This window comes from Lepidothrix coronata, unplaced genomic scaffold (assembly GCF_001604755.1).
Source record: "Lepidothrix coronata isolate B3197 unplaced genomic scaffold, Lepidothrix_coronata-1.0 Scaffold51, whole genome shotgun sequence".
Classification (NCBI taxonomy): Eukaryota; Metazoa; Chordata; class Aves; order Passeriformes; family Pipridae; genus Lepidothrix; species Lepidothrix coronata.
In genome coordinates this window covers 198,395-217,876 of record NW_016690231.1, presented here as the reverse complement: position 1 = coordinate 217,876, position 19,482 = coordinate 198,395, and the positions used below count along the sequence as shown (strand labels likewise).

General features: G+C 38.8%; 1 protein-coding gene across 2 annotated transcripts in view; it reads right to left on the bottom strand.

Moving 5' to 3' along the window:
- Positions 1-223: 223 nt before the first annotated feature.
- Positions 224-19,482, bottom strand: part of MAPK1 (mitogen-activated protein kinase 1) — a 35,984-nt gene continuing 16,725 nt past the window's right edge. Inside the window, exons 2-9 of one of the 2 annotated variants that reach the window (XM_017815506.1) lie at positions 19,102-19,284; positions 17,227-17,416; positions 11,436-11,552; positions 10,196-10,310; positions 9,521-9,652; positions 7,436-7,545; positions 6,593-6,716; positions 224-4,318 (exon numbers count right to left, since the gene is read on the bottom strand). In XM_017815506.1, coding sequence (XP_017670995.1) covers positions 6,600-6,716; positions 7,436-7,545; positions 9,521-9,652; positions 10,196-10,310; positions 11,436-11,552; positions 17,227-17,416; positions 19,102-19,284 — 964 coding nt within the window. In that variant the 3' untranslated portion in view covers positions 224-4,318; positions 6,593-6,599. Of the gene's footprint in view, positions 4,319-6,588; positions 6,717-7,435; positions 7,546-9,520; positions 9,653-10,195; positions 10,311-11,435; positions 11,553-17,226; positions 17,417-19,101; positions 19,285-19,482 lie in introns of both variants that reach the window. The other variant, XM_017815505.1, reaches the window with a different exon arrangement.

The window sequence follows — 19,482 nt, the reverse complement described above, 5'->3', positions numbered from 1 at the left end:
TGTGGTTTGTTTGGATGGCTTCCCTAATTTAATTACAAACTGGTACAGTTCTACAGTGAGACACACACGCTCTAGAGTATTTACAAACACTGACTGCAGGCTGCTTCTTGTGCAGGGAGGGTCAGTTTTGGATAAGCCAATATGATCCACACCAGCCTCTGGACCAGCAGCTCGGGGCAAAGCAAAGTCCCAGTCATTCTATATATGCACAGAACTATGCTGGTTTGGTAATACAGGGACACAATTTAATGATTTTCTTTGCATTTGTTTTTACAAGATTCAGATGCCAAAAACAAAACAGAACATTAAGTTACCTGATTTAAAAAAGAAAATCACAAACGTTTACAACATCAAAAGAATAAGACGAAATATAAACCTTTGCTACTTACAATTGATCTATACAGATTAACCAAATCACAAATCTGTCACAATATAAATGTTTAATTGTTACAATGAATAAGAACATACAGAAAATGATTTATTTTTTTTTTATAAAATCTTCCTTTGCTTTTTTATTTTAAACTTACCATTAACTAAATTAGCTATGCAGGACTTGTGGGGTACATGACTAAGAAGGCACCAACAGTACAAAGCAAAGACAAAGCAGTTTGAGTATTTTAAGAGTGCTCTACACTGATACAACACAAGAAAAGGCAACAATAGTAAGTAAACCAGCTGCAACCTGTAGAAGTTTGTTCTAGATTTACACATGTAGTCCAACTTTTACATTTCCGCCAATGTGTCACTTGGTTTGATCACAGCACATGCTACAAAAACCACTGTAAGCTTCACTTTACTAATGTGCACTTTTCGCTAATTTAGTGTCTTGATTTCAATTGTTAACTAAACCATTTTGAACCACAAATGTATTTAAAACTTAGTAAAAGGATTGTTTGGACTTTTTCATTTAAACCACTGCATTTACAAAAATATTTCCCCTAAAATCTGGGATTGCTTGAAGACATTGCTGTACAAATATAAAAGTACTATGCAAGGGACCAAATTCATAAGTATATGGTGTGTATGTAGAGACCTATATTTATACCATATCACTGTGCTGTAACAACACAATAAATTTATCAATAACCAAGGACTATATAAACTACACTAACATAAGCAAATATATATTAATAAAGTTTAAATCTATAGTACAGTTGCTCAGCAAACAACTTTGACATGGTATAAATATATCGTAGCATATTACAGTGGGCAGCAACAACAGGTTTTAGTTTCTCTCATCCACAAGGAAAGCCCTGCTCAGCTCCTCGGGTTTGGCCACTGCCCAGTTATGTCACCAGTGTTGCTCCCAAGCTCTGGCACAAACCAGGCTCTGGTGTCATGTCACAGGGGTGAGGAAGAGGCTGGCAACAGGCAGGACAGCAGAGGCAGACACTTATTTGCCAAAGCATCCATGAGAATTTTGGGTTTGCATATTTTTCTTCAGCTGTAAGGTTGGAATGTTTTTGACAGTGAACTGTTTACATTCCTTACTCCCAAAGCATCTTTACCATGAAATATGCATGCTACTTGGATTAAAAGTTGATGTTCTCCGCTCTAAAATATAAAAACTGCATAAAGAAAAAACCCCAGTGTAAAATGATGAAATAACTGACATAACACAGTGTTGTTAGAGGCACCTTCTTTTAAACTATTTTCAGAATCTGACAAAAAAAAATAAAATCATGCTTCGGCATGTGACACATCAACAAATTCAACCCACCAATGTTTATTGAATTTGGTAAAAGACTGATGGATGTGGTTACGGATCCTGATGGATGCCAGTGGCATTCAGCAAGAGTAGCTAAGTAAGAAAGCCCGAAAGCACCAAACATTAGGTAAAGCAAACCCTCGGCTTCTCACTCGGAGAGACGGGATACAAGGGTAAGTCTACACCTCCCCAGACATCCAAAATGAAAGAAAGTATTAAAAAAAAGAATTGGGAAAGAGAAGGGTGAAGTAAGCTGCCAAAGTTCTTCCTTAATAAATTAAAACTGAGGTGTTACAAACTAATTTCAGTAACAGTCATCTTTCCAACCGTGCCAAAAATGATTCCTGTTGTAACGATGATCATACAAGTAGCAGAGAATCTAGAAATATTTCAACTTTTCAAAACTGAGTGAGAAAAGCATTTTGGTAAAGATGTGTAGAAAGGTCAAGAGAAATTTCTACACTAGTATCAACAGTCAAGTGCATATTTCTTCTATAGAAATGTTTTTAGCATAGGTTCCACACCACGATCCAATGGTCACTTGTGCAGCGTCCTGACAATGCTCCGAATTTGTTCCCCGCAACAGAGATTTATGTACCACAGGAATTTCCTAATAGAAAATGCCCTTTAATGATGAACTCCTGTTGATTAAAAATTAGTTTTGGCAGACTAACACTTAAACTAGAGGAAAAAGAAAATTTTGAAATGGAATCTTGTAAGCACCCTTATCTACTGAAGTCTAAGTTAATGGCTTTCTAATTTCTCTGAAGAGCAGACTAAATGGTATGAGGAAGCCTGGAGTTATTAACCAGCCAGCATCCTTATATACTACAGTAGCAATTGAACCTGATTTCCATTCAAAGACATTACCCAAGAGGAAACCAAAAACTAATTCTTAATGTTAATGTGAAGATATAAGATTTAAATTTATTTCCAGGAATTACAAGTGCATTTTGTTAATATTAGCAAGCAGTCTTTATACAATCCATTCTTCACTGCTGCCAAAATAAAATGAGAAAAAGACAGCAGAGATATGAAAAGCTAAAAATAGAACTATTTTTCCTAAGTTATTTGTTGAATAGCATTTCAGTTGAACACAACTCAGAGGTAACAATAGATTATTTTTTTTTCTCAATCATAGGCATGTGGCACTTAGACAATCATCTTTGCACAGAAAGCTTTAACAGTCATGCGAGGGCACAGTAATTATTTTAAACAAGGCAAATTTCTCACCACAGAGAGCAGTGGGGAAAGAAAAGGAGGCACTGCACTGGAACATAACACCTAGTAAACTCCACATTATACAATTTCAGTAACAAATACTTGAAAAGATCATTAAAAGATATACAATTTTAAATGTTATTTAGTGCTAGCTTTGTTTGGTTGTCCTAACTCAGCATTATCAGAAAAGTTTGATAGTACTTGACAACAGAACAGTACTTCATGTCACGAGCTCATGGAGGTTTGATTACAAATCACCATAGTGTAGGTTGCAAGAAATGAACTTGAGATGCTGACATGCTGTAGGAGCAAAAGTAAAATCAAACTTTCTCATTTAAAGATGCAGTGTTCCTCTCTGCAAGAATTCTGAATGTCAGTGATTAGATTCAAACGTAAAACCTATCAATCCTCATTTGAAGCACTTCATTGGTATGCAGGATGTAGACTGAGTTTATTAACATCATATTTTGGTTTCTTGCTTGCCACCAGATAGGGCTGCCTTCCCCAGAGAGCAGCACTGGCCATGGGGTCATCATGCCATTGCGGGTTTCCTACCCTTCCACCTCAGGGGAACAGAGGCTGGGGATGCCACGCTGCTCATAGAAACGCCACTACACGGGATGAACTTCGGGAGTGCTATGTCTCCAATACGGTTAAACTTTAAATGATCTCTTTTAGAAAAAGTGGGGAGAAAAAGGTACAAATTTTGTCAATACGTGGAAAAATGATGAATTCAGTTATGTTGGGTTCCTATGTGCCTCTTACACTGTATAGAATACCTGCACGTACAGCACAGGACACCCAAACAAGTGCATAAGCAAGATTAACATGAACATGACTTATGCTGCAATCCATAGCACAATGGTACACACTCCACTGGATGCCAACCAACCATTTCTAGTTAAAAACGACGTGCAAAAAAAAATCTGGGATGTCACTGACTTAAAGTGCCCTGAATAGTAGCTTTTCTTAAAAAAAAATAAAAATGCCAGCGACTTCGGTAAAGTCAGAAAAACATAGTTCATGGTGTAAACGTCTTACAGGTTAATGAATTATCTTCTTGGATATTGATCCGGGAGTGAAAGGAACCACTGCATCTTTCAAACCAGAAAGCAAGCAGTTAAAACACGGGCAGCAGTAGGTGCACGTACAGTACAGTACTGCAACAGGTCAACAAGGGGCATTATGCAGAGGAGTGTCAATTACAATTCTTCAGCCTTAAAGATTCATTGAAAGCATGAAAAGCCAAAACTACCAGGAACCGCCCTCCTGAATGGCTCAAAGGAGTTAGTGGATAAGCTGAGAGAGGCCACGAGACATGACCAACAATAAAGAACTGGGAAGAGGAACAGCAACATTTGAGCATGCCCAGTCCTTTAAGTCCTTGTCCTACAAAAGAGAGCAGAGACATATTTCAGTGAAGGAAGTTTCACACTGCCTTTTAAAACAAACACTTTCCTATTTCTGTGCTCTGTGCACACTATGTTTACTGTGAGTCAGACAGCGGGACCAATATAAATTAAAAAATAAGTCAGAGACAGTGGATATCGGGGCATTTCATTTTAAACTAAAATTTTCAATCTTCAAAAGATTAGGAAGATTAAACGTAACTAATCAATGAAGTATATGATTTGGTTGTCTGAACCAAAAATCTGTTATTTTCACATTGCTTCTCAAATCCAAAAACTACAACCCAGGGGGACACTTTGAATCTTGAGAAACAGCCCAGAGAGACGAGTTGGCTGGTAAGGCCTGGGAGGGAGTGTAGGGGAGTAGAAGAGCCCAGGAGGAGACTGTTTCTGTCCATTTTAAGGCAACTCCTGGGGACTGGCCCCAACTAGGATGTCAGCTGTTGTGCTATGGCATAGCTGGCAATTGTAACCACAAATAACTTGGACAAATTACCAGCATATCCTTATCAAGCTCAGTACAATATTTCAATTTCAGCATTGTGTTGGCCAAGCCAACTCTGCACAGTGGCATTTGAAGGTAACATTTTAAGTAAACCAGAAATTTCCAGTCGCACCATATCACTGATATCTTTATCCCTAATTCCTTTAGCCCTTAATCCCTAATACAAACTAGGTATGGTGTGGACAAAGAGGCAAGCAGGAGAGACCATGAACTACGATTTACCAGCAGTAGCTACTCGCTGTCCCTTCCCTGACACCATGGCCTGTTAGCAACAGGTTTCATCTTGCTCCTAAAAACTTATCTAATTCTCTTCCCCGATGTGTACATGCACAGTTCATGCTCTTGTACAGAATCAGCTTCAGAAAACATGGATGGGAAATGAACACCAGTCACAACACTATACCCCAGGTCTGTTCCTACTGGCAATGCCCAACTATTAACAGCCAGCTGAGTGAATCTCAGATTTCTCTAACATGCCATTATTACAATAGTTTCAATGTCAGCTAGCAAGCTTAAATAAACAGAATGCAGTATTTGTAAAAATCGAAATTACTTCATTTGTGAGCTTCTATACACCTGAATATTCAAGATAGTGGCAACAGTAGTTACCCTATTTAAGTAAAACCTGATTTTCCAAAGTTCCTCCCCAACTTTTTTCTTCCTTTCCTATGAATTCATCATTAAATAAAAACCTGGGGGTATATGCAATGCAGAAACTGAAATCTCATTTTTAGTGCAGAAGAATTATTGCCTAAAACAAAGCCACAAAGCTCCTACACACTGCCAGCAGAGCTGGGGATTTCTGGCAGAGAGGAAGTTCCCTGGCTCAAAACTTCCCCTTCCTGCTGGAACTGCCCACACAAACCGGTGATTGTGGAATGCTGCTGGATGGAGGACAGCACAGAGAGCATGAACCAGGCAGCCCACAACAGGCTCTCCTCTTTGGTTTGTTTTTCTTTTCCAGTCATAAAACTTCACTTCTTTAACCTATTAGTATCATAGAAGTTTCACAAGTATTACAAAAATTATTCAAGTCAGTATTTGACCAATTCTGTATGAAACTCCTGAGATGTGCAAGCCTTGTGGTACAGGAAGACCAGTTAAATTAATTGATTTAAAAAAAAAAAAAAAGTCAGTGAATACCAGTACATTACACTTTAAATTAAAATTTTAGATCTTCAAAATATTAGGAAGATTAATTGCAACTAATTTATGAATATTTAGATACCTGTTCTTAGTTACTCACACTATTTCAGAGTTACTTAAAACTGAAGATAATTCATATTGAAGCTTCACGGTTCTTTTCCCTTTTCAATAATTTAAGACATTCCTCCTCTGTACAGTACATTTAGGAGGAGGGGTTTTTTTAAACCGTTTGGAGCCCTATGACAGAATAATCTGTAATATATGAAGGACATTGCCCCTTAAAATGTTTAAAATTTGCATTTCAAAGCGTTACCATCACTTTCATTCCAAGCAGCGCTATTGAAATGTAATTCTTATTCCTTAAAGGTAATGTACAAACTAGGTAAACATCTGGGGCAATTGCCTGGATTCCACACAGGCACTGCAATGCTGTGGACAAACAGAAACTGTTTCTTCAATAACAGAACAGGACTGAGCTCAGGTCCTTGGACAGGGAGTTACTGGAGCACTGGAAAAGGCAAGTCCTACATTTCACTAGTGGCAACAAAGTCCCAAATTGGTCCCCCTGCCCGAGTGGTCCCACATTGCTGTGACTTTACCTACACACAAATTAGGATCGGTGTCCTGGCTGGAATCTAGCAGTTTCCTCAAAAATCAGTTCTTTCAGCTTTTCCTTCGGCAAGTCATCCAACTCCATATCAAACTTGAAGGGTGCTTCAGCTACAGGCTTGATAATGCAAAGAAATATTATTACTTTAATATTACTCTTCTGCTGAATTTCATGCAGTCCTTGTACAGATGGGGAAAAAAATCTGAAAATGCCCTTTACAAAAATATCCAACATTGCAGCCTTCAGGGCAGAACTCCTATTAGTCCTGTGTGTGCTTTATACATATTAGTTTACCAAGTTTTAAATCAAATGACAGTAAGGAGCTACTCAAATCTAAACCACAAGTTAAAATGTTTGTTACAGGCTCATAACTCAGTATCTACCTTTAGAAAAAATTACCTTAAACATTGTATTTCTTGGAATAAACATATTTGTCCCTTAAGGGAAAACTAGCTCATTTCCTCCTCCCTTAGTTCTTCACCAAAAGTAACCAGAAATCTCAGAACTGTACACTGAACTACAGCAAGTTCTGATTCAGGGTTTCTAAAGCATAATCCAATGGCAAACTCAGTCATTGTCCGCCTTTATCTCAGACATTATGAAACAAAGCCACATCAGCTGAGAATCTCCATTTCCTGGAGAGGACACCTTAGCATCTATTTAGTGTGTGGTGTCTCCAAAATGCTGTACTACAGTGAGAAATATAAAATTTTGGTAAATTGATGGAATTCCTTCTTCAGCTCCATCAGAGCATTAGAAACACCAGCCTTAAATTAAAGTAGGAAATAACCTGTTGTACAATTTAATCAATGTTTACATTTTAACAATGTCTTTACCTCATCGCTTGGATCATAATATTGCTCCAGATATGGATGGGCTAAAGCTTGCTCCACTTCAATCCGCTTATGAGGATTAAAGGTCAGCATTTTATCCAACAAATCGAGTGCTAAGAGGGAAAAAAGTGAGCAAGAGTTTAATACACATTCCACCAAAGTGTTACAAACACGGATCTTACACAGAGAACTCCCAGCACCCCAAGTTCTGTGCCAATGTCAATGTATATCTGAAGTTCCCTGGCCAGAGCAGCAGTGACAGAAGCAGCAGACTGTGAGCTGTAACCCAGGCAGAGGTCTCTGCCAGCCCATCCATCACCATTCCTGGGCTACAGCTGCCTTTGGCACGACCTGTCTAACAGGTCACCCTTCCACAGGCCCTGCAGCCTCAGAACAGATGTCAAGGGAACAAATGCATAGAACCCTATGGAACAATCTGGTTTTAACTACAGCGGAAATTAAATAGCCGAGACTTCTTCTTCTCTCAGAAAAATGCTTTGGATTTTTGTGCCAAAACCCAAACCAAGCTAGAGCTTTTCTGAAATAAACAATTAAGAGTACGTTCTTATTGTGAAAAGAAAACTTGGCTGTTTATGGACAAAAATGTTATCCAGAGTCATTAGGAGTTCTAGGTCATCCCAGTGAACTATTCTAGCACAACCAGCAGCCCAGAAGATACTCTCCAGAGAAGATGCAAATATATTTATATTTATGAGATTCAGGCAAATCTGCTGAAGACAATTTGTAAAGAATCTATAGAGAACTTGAAGATTCAGTAAGACAGCGAGTGAGGTCTGATGAAACTCTGGACAAACATCAGTGCAAGGAAAGAAAACAGAATGATTATAGGAGCAAGAAGCCCAAAGGTATCTGCAGTATCCTAAATTCCATCACATTTCTTCTCACCACATGATTTATGAACCAGAATGTTAACAGAGGTTTCTGGCTGCAGCACAGCTTTGCCCCGGGATGAGGTGCACACCCAGCACTGCATTCAGCACCAGCTCCAAAACCTTCAAACCTGCCCCACAATTAACAGCTGGTATTTTGCTGCCGTTTTCCCAGCACTGGCAGCTCACGTGCTCAGTCTGTGCTGGAGCACGTTCTGCACAGTTCTGCTCCTGGAGTGACTGACAACCAGCTCTCGGAAAAGCTGCCCTGTCAAAGCTGCTCTGAGGATGTCGATGAGAAGTGCTGCACAAGTCAGCAAACGGCACATTCCCTCAGCTTAGGCACCAGCATTTGCAATCGGAGCTGTCAAAGCCCACGGTAACAATTCTCACACTGATGAGCACTGTTATAAAAGCAGAATAAATCACTGCTGTTTCTCTCAATGACAAGGATAATTAGTTTGACACAGTTCCATCTGCAGAAATTAGCTTCTAAGTGGTACTTCAGTACCTGATCATATCTACTAAGAATAAAGTACCATATCAGTTAAAAAAGGAGTAACTTATGAATTGTGTCAGAGCACTGTACTGTGAACCAAACAACCCTTAAACTCTATGAAGTAGTTTAAAAGGCAAATTAATTGCTATCTGGCAAAACAAAATCAAATTTACCCTTTACTAAAGCCTTGTTAAGAAAGGCAATAATTATTACATTCCTTGCTTTTATAAATTTTGCTCAATTTATAACTGAATTCTTTAACCCATTAAATTGTAATCTTCCGTGGTGCCTAAGGACCTGCCCTTTGACTGACATGACCCTGTTTGACCTAGAACTGACACCCAGTCTGCACAAACCCTACCCACTGCAGCAGCAAGCTGCTGTCTCCTGTCTGATGTCAGAAACAAAGTTCAGGACTTGTTTGATGCTGATGTCAAAATCCAAATCTGATGTTCAGCACAGGTACAGGAGTTTGGATTTTACACGTAAGGTAAAGATCAAACACCACAACATGTAATCTTAGGGTTACTAAAAATTTAAATTTAAAAAAATAAGCCACTATGAGGGTTTCACACTGGTTTGTGATTTTATACTGGATCTATAGTGCTGTTTTAAAGGACCTGCATGTTCTGTTTAGGATGGTTTTAAAAACTCCCATCCTGTCATTATTTTGACACAACGTAATAGAGCATTAAATACCTTTGGGGTCAGCGTTTGGAAACAGCCTGTTCCATGGTACCTTATTTTTGTGTGGTAGGGAAAGCAAGTAGTTTCTGGCCTTTAAATTTATTATACAATTCAAATCTTCTTGGGAAGGGGATCCAAGTATACCTAAAAAAATTAATACAAACAACAGTGCATTCTGTGAAAAGCACATTAATACAGTCATATCTATCTGGTAAAACTCAGTATTAAAACTGCTGGGAAGACGATTTCATACTAAATGCTTTAAGAACACAGAATACCTCAGAAGGTTTTAGAAACCTTTACTAAAAACATTTTTTTAATAAACAAATGCATTTGAGTTTTCTAATGATCAGTAACTTGTTAAAAAGATCCAAACAAGTGGTTTATCTACAGAAATTTTAAAAATTTTACCTGAATCTAATAATACATGAGCTTTTTAAATATCTTTTTTAAATTTTACTTTAAAAACATTTCTGCTGATATAGTAAACACATTGGTAAGTATCTTCTAGTTGTCCCCAAACCAATGATTAGATGTAGAAATCCCTGCAGCAATAACTACAGGGAACAGCTGATACACCTACAGACCTGTACCTTACACATTGACCCACAGGAGAAAGACCAGCCCAACTGGTAGAAAAGACGGAGAGAGAGGGATGTGGAAATGCTGCTTTGCCATAAAGCTTACCAAGGATGTGGTTAAGTTGGTCAAGGTAGTGTTTTCCTGGAAAGATAGGTCTGTTGGAGAGCATCTCTGCCAGAATGCAGCCCACTGACCAGATATCAATAGACTTGGTATAACCCTGCAGGGAAGCAGAAACATATTTTTGTCAAATTTTTGCATAACTGCAGCAACAGGTTATGTTAGTAAATTGTGAAAGTGCACACAAATAATCTTTTTCTTTTTTAGATGAGTCATGCTTGTTCATGCTGTTTGTTTTCTCTGTAAAGAATGAAATAATTAAGAATCCTCTATCAAAACACTACTTTGAAGGGGTAGCAAGAACTGAATTATCTAAGACATGCTTTTCCAAAAGGATTCTCAAAGTTTAGCTAAATCTGTTACCAACTGCAAATTTTCGAGACTCCCTGATTTTATAGCAAATTTAAACTAACAAATTTTGGAAACCAAGTATTCTTATTTCCACAGCTCCTGACAGTGCCCTAAACATGTGTGGAACCCTGGATTGGTCAGATGTCTGTTTTCTAAAAGCACCTTAGACACATTATTGCCTCAACAAACCAAACCCACCCAACACTGTAAATCCTACAGAAACAACAGTGTCTTCCCAAAATATCCAATACAACCCCAGGTGTCACCCAGGTGTTTTGCTGTGGGAGCCCACACAGGGGTTCTGGAGGACACCCATGACCCACAGCACACAGGGACTGGACACACCTTAAAACAGCCACAGAAGCACACAACAGTAATTCCAAGCATATAAAAAACAAAGGAATGACTTCATGGAGACTATGGGAATGCAATTAAGATTGACACATAACAAAGATCACATGCCTTCATTCAGAATCAGATTCACTCTCATTATACATTCTAAACCTAAATTAAGATGTCAAGATAACATTAAGGCAGCATTTGCAGCCTTGCTGGAGGCAGCAGTGGAATGCTCATTCCTAACCCTTCTGTCCTGCTCACTGGCAGAGCAGTTGATGGAAGCAGTCCCATGACTGCCAAGGAACTGGAGACATGGGAAGTTCTGCACAGGATTACTCAGTTGTAGCATCCAATAATTGATTCTGGAATCACAAATTTATTGCCAGCCAGTAGCTGTACTTCAAATCCATTACCATTTTTCCCCAAGACTGTGCATGCATTCTGACCCTAAAAACACAGAGAGGGGGAAGCACAGCTGGTACTCACAAAGGAATAACCAGCCCCAGAAGCACCACAGCAGCACACTGTGTCTCACCTTAGAATTCAGCATGATTTCAGGAGCCCTGTACCAACGTGTGGCCACATACTCTGTTAAGAATCCTGTGTGGTCATGATCAGGATCTGCAACACGAGCCAATCCAAAGTCACAAATCTGGGTTTAGAGAAAGAAATAGGAAAAAAGGCACATTAGACATACATCTTCCAATATTATAACATTACTAATTCATCATTCCCAACCAATGATGGAACATCTCCAAAATAGTAATGGCAACCTATGTTCTTAGAAAAAAATTAGTACGCAAAGTTTAAGAAAAATGTTTTGGATCAATTACAAAGAATATCCAACCACCATTCAGGGGCCAGGAAGAATAAACACTTGGGGGAAAAAAAGATGTTCCTGGTGCACAATTTACATTCCACTATGTCATGGCTAGGCTTCAAACAGGAAGATTTGGGAAGGACTCTATCCATGTTCCACTATGAGGCTACTGAATAGCACCTCTGCCAGACAGCTGGTGAGATACACTGCTCCAAACTCTTAGAAATTCACCAGAAAACAAAAAGAGAAAGCAATTAAGCTTTCCAGAAAACAAAATTAGCAACCAACACATTTGTAACCAAGTTCAACACCCATTCTTACAAAAGTTACCACCATAACTGCATCTTTGCACGAGAAACAACCTATCCAATCATGAGATAATGGTAGCCTGGAGAGATTACAGGTTGTTGAAGGAAGCATGAGCTTAAAGAAAAAAAAATCCCCCAAAACTAAACACATGCAAAAAAATATTTGTCAACACTGTATCAGATAAATAGTTTTATCTAACCAGGAAAAGAAAAATAAACTCTGATTTAGACTAGCAAATTCAGCAAAAAGGAAGAGGTGGGCTTAGCCCTGGCTCTGGTAAGGAGGCTCCATGGCTTTCAGAGCTATTTAGTGGCCCCCCTCTCCAGAGAGAAATTAAAAAAAAAGTGAAAATGTGGAGACAGACAGTGTTCTAGAGTAGAGCAGCTGCTCCTTTCTTACCTTCCCAAAGGTCAATGGCAAGACTGTTGAGCAGCACATTAGACATGTTCCTATGGTTCTGCTATCCCCCAAACAAATACCAGCTTATGATTTCCACATAAAGTGTATTTGCATGAAAGAATATGTACTCTCATGAAAACAAGGCATCAAATGCAGGAGTGGCAAACAGTTGGAAGGTTCCTCTGCATGTTTTATAATATTTACTCTTTTATAGTGAATTGTGTACATTGATTATATTCAAAATGTGAAGTAACAATATATTGTAGTCAATAAAGGCAGTAATGGATAATCCTATCACAACCACAGAAACCTCACTGCACCCTGGCAGCTACTCCTTAATTTTCCTGGAGGGACAACCTGCCTGTGAGACAACTGATAGATCACTTAGGGAAGAAGTGATTCAGCTGACTAAAAGCTACCTCTAAAAGACAGATTCAGCAGCTGACTGTAAAACACAAGGTCTGAAGAAAAGGAAGTGATGAATGTCATAAGCCAGGCTGCATGACCTGGCTTTAGCTACATATTAAAAAAATAAACCCAAACCCCTGAATCCTTAAAAAACAAACCCAGAAAGAACCCTTTTAAACATGTCAAGGTTTTCCCAGGCTACAAGACCAGAGCAGCTGCCTTGTGTGCAATTAGCAGCTTACATAAAGAGACTGGGTACAAATAATCAGAAGAGTCTCCTCTAAAGACAGTAACAAAGAAACTGTAGAGGACAGCTTATGGAGAGTTCAGAAAATAATCATGCAGGCAGGCAAAATTGTTGTAATCTCTTCCTCCTAAACTTAGAAAGAAGCTAGATAAAAGCTAGATACTCCAGGCAAGGAGACTTGTGCAGAATTTTAGTATTACACATAAGTAAAGCACTAGGGTTTGTTACTATTAAAACAAAAGAAGAAAGACACTCTCCAGTTCACAGTGAGGAGCAAGAACAGAATTACAGAAGGTGTCTGTCAATCTCTCAAGTTGAAAAATGCACATGGGATGGAAAGGAAGAACAATGACAGAGAGAGCTCATTAAAATGACAAAAAGCCCCTGCTGACTGGAGCAGAAACAGGTTAAGCAGAAAAGAAGAAACACCATTAGTGAGAAAGGCTTCAAGGTTGAAGATGCAAGGAAGAGGGTTTTGGCTGCAGAGCTGACAGAAGTGTTACAGCAGAGCAGAGTAAAGAGAAGTTGGAGATCCAGAGCTCTGCCTGCAGTGCAGAGAAGCTGGAGAGGTCAGAGTTGTGCTCTGCAGTCCCGGGTGTGAGGGACAAGCACAGCACTGGCTGCACACGTGAGGGTGAGGGCACACAGTTCCTGCATAATGGAAGACCCAGGTATGGCAGTCAGTGCTTCATGCCTTGGAGAGACAGAACAGATGCTGAGACAGAAGAAATTACTTCCCCACTAAATAAATAGATTAATTCATTAATAAGATGCCAACATCCTAGTCATATATTTAGCTTCCACTTCTTGCAAACAGTGTTCTTGCAATCAGTATCAGGGATGGTTGGGATTTTTTTTATAAACAGAGATGACTTAAAACTGGGTGAAGCTATCAAGCAGATGGGAAGATTCAGGAGAAGCATGTAATATGACCATTTACTAAGCAAATGAAATGACACCCAACAATACTACTAACATACTGAAATATCTGCAGTTGTATTGCTGAGTAGCCTGTGTCTGCGTGTGTATTTGTATAAAAGGCAACAGAGAGGCCTCCTTTAAGTTTAGTTGTTATTAATAAGATGGCAGTTGAAACAGTTGCATCTCTACAGTTAGTGGTAAAATTCTGAAACAAATAACATTTTTTCCTTAAAAAAACATCTCTCACTGCCTTCCTTTCAAGTCTGTTGCAGTGTGTAACAATTCTTGGTCATTTAACACTTGGGACTTTTCACAACTTAGATGGAAAAGCACAACTTATAATATTGCTATAATATGTTTGTGTTTTAACTAAGTCAAATGAGTAGATTCTCAGCTGGAGTAAAGTGGGACACTGAAAACACTGCAACATGCTAGTTGAGAATCTGTTTAAAATAACTTTGATCTCATTTTCTGAAATATTAATGCCACTTGCCCAGGAATTTCCTATGGCCATGGGAGTTTTTATGTAACTTACTTCATTTACAGAACTACAAAACGGGTCAAATTGTTGGATGCAGAGAATCATGAAATCATGTGAAAATACTTGTAAAAATGTTAGATACTACTTAGAGCCTATTCCAGCCTGTCAGTGGCACGTCAGTACACATTAATCTCATTCATGGCAAAGATGCCGGGCTGCAAAAGAGACCAGTATCTTTATTGCACAGGACTCTCACTGGAGAAAGATTCCAAGTAGTAGTTTTCAAGAAATCTCAAATCTAATTTTTCACTGCAAATATGTAACAAGAGACAGTACTTAAGTCAAATGAGGTACTTTCACCAGCTTTCATTCACCATGTGGTAGGTCCTCTTTAAGGTCTCAAACATTTAAGTCTGTAGCTTCGCCTAAAGAAACAGAAACAGCTTTAGCTCTGCACTCCTGTCTGGAGCCTTTCAGCTGCTCAGGACAAGCCACGGGATTCACAAACACATTTGGTCAATAGAGACTCATATATTTTTTTCCTGGAAATGAAATCTATAATCCAGAGGTCAAGATCATGTTTAAGGGCGAAGAAAGAAGGAGCTCTTGTTACAACCTGTAGAACTCTGAGCTCCAGAAGAGAGCTATCATAACACCATGAAAGAAGGAAGCTCACAGAATTACCACTTAAGATGAACAAACCTTCTATTTTCCTTCTTTCAAAAGTGTGATTTTAAGTTGTTTCACTCTATGTTGTTTTGAGTTGATGTACAGTAACCAACTCTGTGCCCCTGTGCAGAGCTGACACACAGACTTGCACAACGGCCCTCAAAGAAACAGGTTAATACAAGTTCAGCGTCCATAGACGAGACCCAACGTGTACTGGTTTCCAATTCTGCTGTTCAAACTTTAGATGTGGTATTTGTACAGCACCAGAGATCCCTTTAGGTTATGAAAAATCAAATGCTGTCATATAGACTCCTATACTCTGCACCAGGGAGCACATATTGCAGTGGCAGGTTGCTTGAAAATCTGATAAAGGAATTGTAACAGAGCACACTAAGGTCATATTGTATTATTTTGCTGTACAGTGAGTTTACCTTCTTTTTCATGCCCAACTTCTTCATGTTAAAACATTGCCTATTATTATTTTATTTCCTTAAATTACACATAGCACAGAGCTACACCCAAACTGTTCTTTCCTGCTTCCATCACATAGTTGTAGATTTAACTCCATTTCTTTCATGAAGGGGTTAATGCCTTTGAAGGGATCTGATGTAATAACAGCTGTTGAAATCCCACAGCAGGAGTCAAGAGGTGACCAGCCCAGCAGTGCATTAGGAAAAGCTGACAAGTAGCAGTGGGAATGTAAAGCAAACCAATCACATAGCCAGTATTTAGAACAGACCAGCATACGAACAGCAAGGACTTCTCTTGGAATTGTAACAGCCTCCAACTGGTTCACACTTTGAACAGGATATTTTTGTTTTGCTTGAAGTTTGTTTATTGAGAAAGTTAGAGCTACACTAAAAAACAGAGGGTAATTAGGAGCAACACAGTATAAAACAAACACAGTTGTAGCACATCAAATCAAGTCCTGTAAACTCCATAATCTCACTCCATCAGTGGCCAGCAGCAAACACATGATGTACAGCGTAATTGGGAACATACTCCAAAGCCTCTCTCGTCTTCCCTGAATTTGCCACAATAGGACTCTAAACCAGAGGTAGCTCTCAATAGCTTTTTTTCCCTGCAAACTTGCTTGGTGGTGTTTTTTTTCCAAACTGCAATATCTACAGTGCTCTGTGGTAAGAAATTCCACAGTTTAACAATGCTGCGAGTGGTACCTGCTCCTTTCATCCCCCCTGCCTTTTTCATAGGTAAGGACAGTGAACAACTGTTCTCTATTTACCCTCCCTATGCCACTAACAATGTTATCAAATTCTATTGTATTCTCTCTTTTCCTCATGCAGTATCTTCCAGCAAAGGAGACCTGGGCTAAACAACTCTTCCTGATATGGAGAGCTGTACTTTGAAATCCTGGTCTCCTCACTTTCGAAGATATCATAGGGAGAAGTGTGATAACTATGATCACACCAAACTGAAGACTCAACCAACTGAAAGGTACAGAACAGGATGTTTTCTGTTTTATTCTCTATCTCTGTTCTAATTCTCCACACTTGGTTTGCTTTACTGAATGCCACTAAGCATTGAGTTGACATTTTCCAAGAATCATAACAGCTCTAAGCTCATCCTTCTGTAGTATTAACGAGTACAGCATCCATCACTGGAAATGCAAATTAGGAATCTTCTCTCTCCAAGTAATTGCTGTGCATTTAATCAGCACTGAATCTCACATGCCACTTCGGTTGCCCACAAATACAAACAATGAAACATTAACAGTGTAAACAGAGAACCCAAAACTTGAAATATACACAGTTGTCAGTTTACTTTTGAGGTAAACATGATTCTGCTTCAGATTAGTATTTTCATCCAGCTTTGAAAGAGGCTGTTTCCAAGTCAACCTCCAGATGGAAACAGTGATGCACTCATTACAGCAGCCTAACAGAGATTCTTAGTCACTCCAGTCTTGATAATTATTTTATCAAACCAGATAATGTCTTGGCAATCTCTCAAGGATAAAAATCGCATTAATCCCCAGTAAAAAACCCACATTCATGGTTATAGCAGGTAGTTTATGGAGACCATGGTAGGAAAATTTGTAAGACGTTTCGACTCACCTTGAGATCACACGTGGTGTTAAGCAGCAGATTTGAAGGTTTAAGGTCACGATGAAGCACATTGGCTGAATGGATATATTTTAACCCTCTCAGAATCTGGTAAAGGAAATAACAAATGTGGTCGTTGCTGAGGTGTTGAGTCTTTAAGAGCTTGTAAAGATCTGTCTCCATAAGATCTTGCACAATGTATCTGTAAGGCATTAGATGTAAGGCAGCAAAAAACCCGTGGTGTCGTACTAGATATCAACACACAGTACTCAATGGAACTTCTAGAACAATTTTTCTCTTTTTTGTCTTTTCATGACAATTATGAAACAAACTTCTTGCTTTAGAAGTTTGGAATCCAGTCAATCCTGTTACACGATGAAGCCCTTTACAGAACTAAGAGGTACCAGCATGTGGTCCTCTCCAATTAATCATCATAAACCTCTATTTCTTTATAGTAGAGCTTGACTTTTATAGGAATCTTAATTTCATCTGGTTCCTATCCTGCTTGCCAAGAAACAAAGGCAGGTTTTAGGTTAATGACTAATAAGCTTCGAAGATACTTGCTTGCAGTTGCATAGCAGCATAAAAGGTAAAAGATCTGATCATTTCTTATCAGTTTTCTCTTCCATCTCCCCACTTCAAAAATTCAGCTGTTCTTCTCTACTACATACATATTTATGCTACATTAAACACAATGGTTCCTCTCTTACTCAAATTAAATCCCAGTATTTTCAGTCAGATGATTTTTTTCTAAGATTGCAATGAACATTAAAAAAGGGAATTTTTTAATCTGTTTTGACAGCAATGAGTTAAGTAAAATTTTCTTCCCTCATAATTCAATTTGGCTGCAAAACCCTTGGGGCGTAGTTCCCTGATCACTTTTCACTGAACCAGGATTTTGTGAAAACACACCACTACTGCCATTCCAGTTGGGTATTCCCATCCTCTCCTCTGGGTATTTATACCGGACCACTCAATCAGGACACCGTTTTACAGGCACCATGCACTTACATCAGTCAAAAGGGCCCCACATAAGGCTGAACTCAAATAATATATTGATAGTGTGAAGTGCAAACATTTGACCTGGACTCAATCCAATTTCTGCCCACACACACCTGGGGCTTGTATTGGACAGACATCTACGATGACCCACAAATCCAGCAGGGACAAATGCACGTGGAGTGGGGGAAATTCAGCTGAGTGAGTCTAAGCCAGGCCTTGTATCCCAGGTACAGCCTCCCAGCTAACACTGCCTCACCTGACAGACACACACATGAAGTCATAGCCACACAAACCCAAGCTTCCCGTGAAAAGGACCATCAGTGTAACAAAAAGGACAGATCTGCATGTGTTAATCAGGCAATTACCTGCCCATGTGCAGTTTCAGACCTTTCACAAATGCACAAAGCACTGCAAGACTGGGGATTGTGTTTTACTTTATTTTAATTCTTTTCCCCTAAGAGGTATCAATTTTATCCTTTAAGAAAATTTTAGAGAATTATAGCAGAGTCTAGCCATTTTATTTTCTCCTCAAATCAATCTGTTTTAACAGAAGCTCTATTAAGAGCAAATATAATTTTAGGATTAAGTGACTAAGCTAAATCTTTTCTACAATGTAGAGTTCTCTGCCTTGGAAGAGAGAAATTAACATTTTTCTCTTTTCCTGGACAAGAAAGGACAAAACTAGTGTTCATCTACACATCAAATTTATCTATTTATCTATGGACTGAGCAAATACTATTAATTTCCCTTTTGATTTACAACAATAGAAGCCACCTTTTATTAAAATTTAGTAAGGAAGAGGATGAAGAGGAAGAAACAATCATAACAGAGAAGGAGGCAACCATCACTAACAATGCAGAATAACTTAACACTTGGAAAGGATACACATCTTTCATTTGTTCAATAGTTGGAGCTCTGATAATGTCATTTATTCCAATAATATTCTCGTGTCTGAAGCGCAGTAGGATCTTGATCTCCCTCAGAGTTCTCTGGCAGTACGTCTGATGCTCAAAAGGACTGATTTTCTTTATAGCAACTCGAACTTTGTTGACGTTATCGTAAGCAGAACTAGAGGAGAATCAATAACATCAATTATAATGAATATTAAATTTATTCACTTCAGAAAGAAAGAATATGAATTCAATTGAATGTAGGGGTGATGCACTTGGTTTACATTTATTTTTATCAAATGAAGAGAGGTGACAGCAACACATGTCTTTTAGTTCAGAGAACAGACAAAAATATGGGTCTCAACAGCCACTGGCT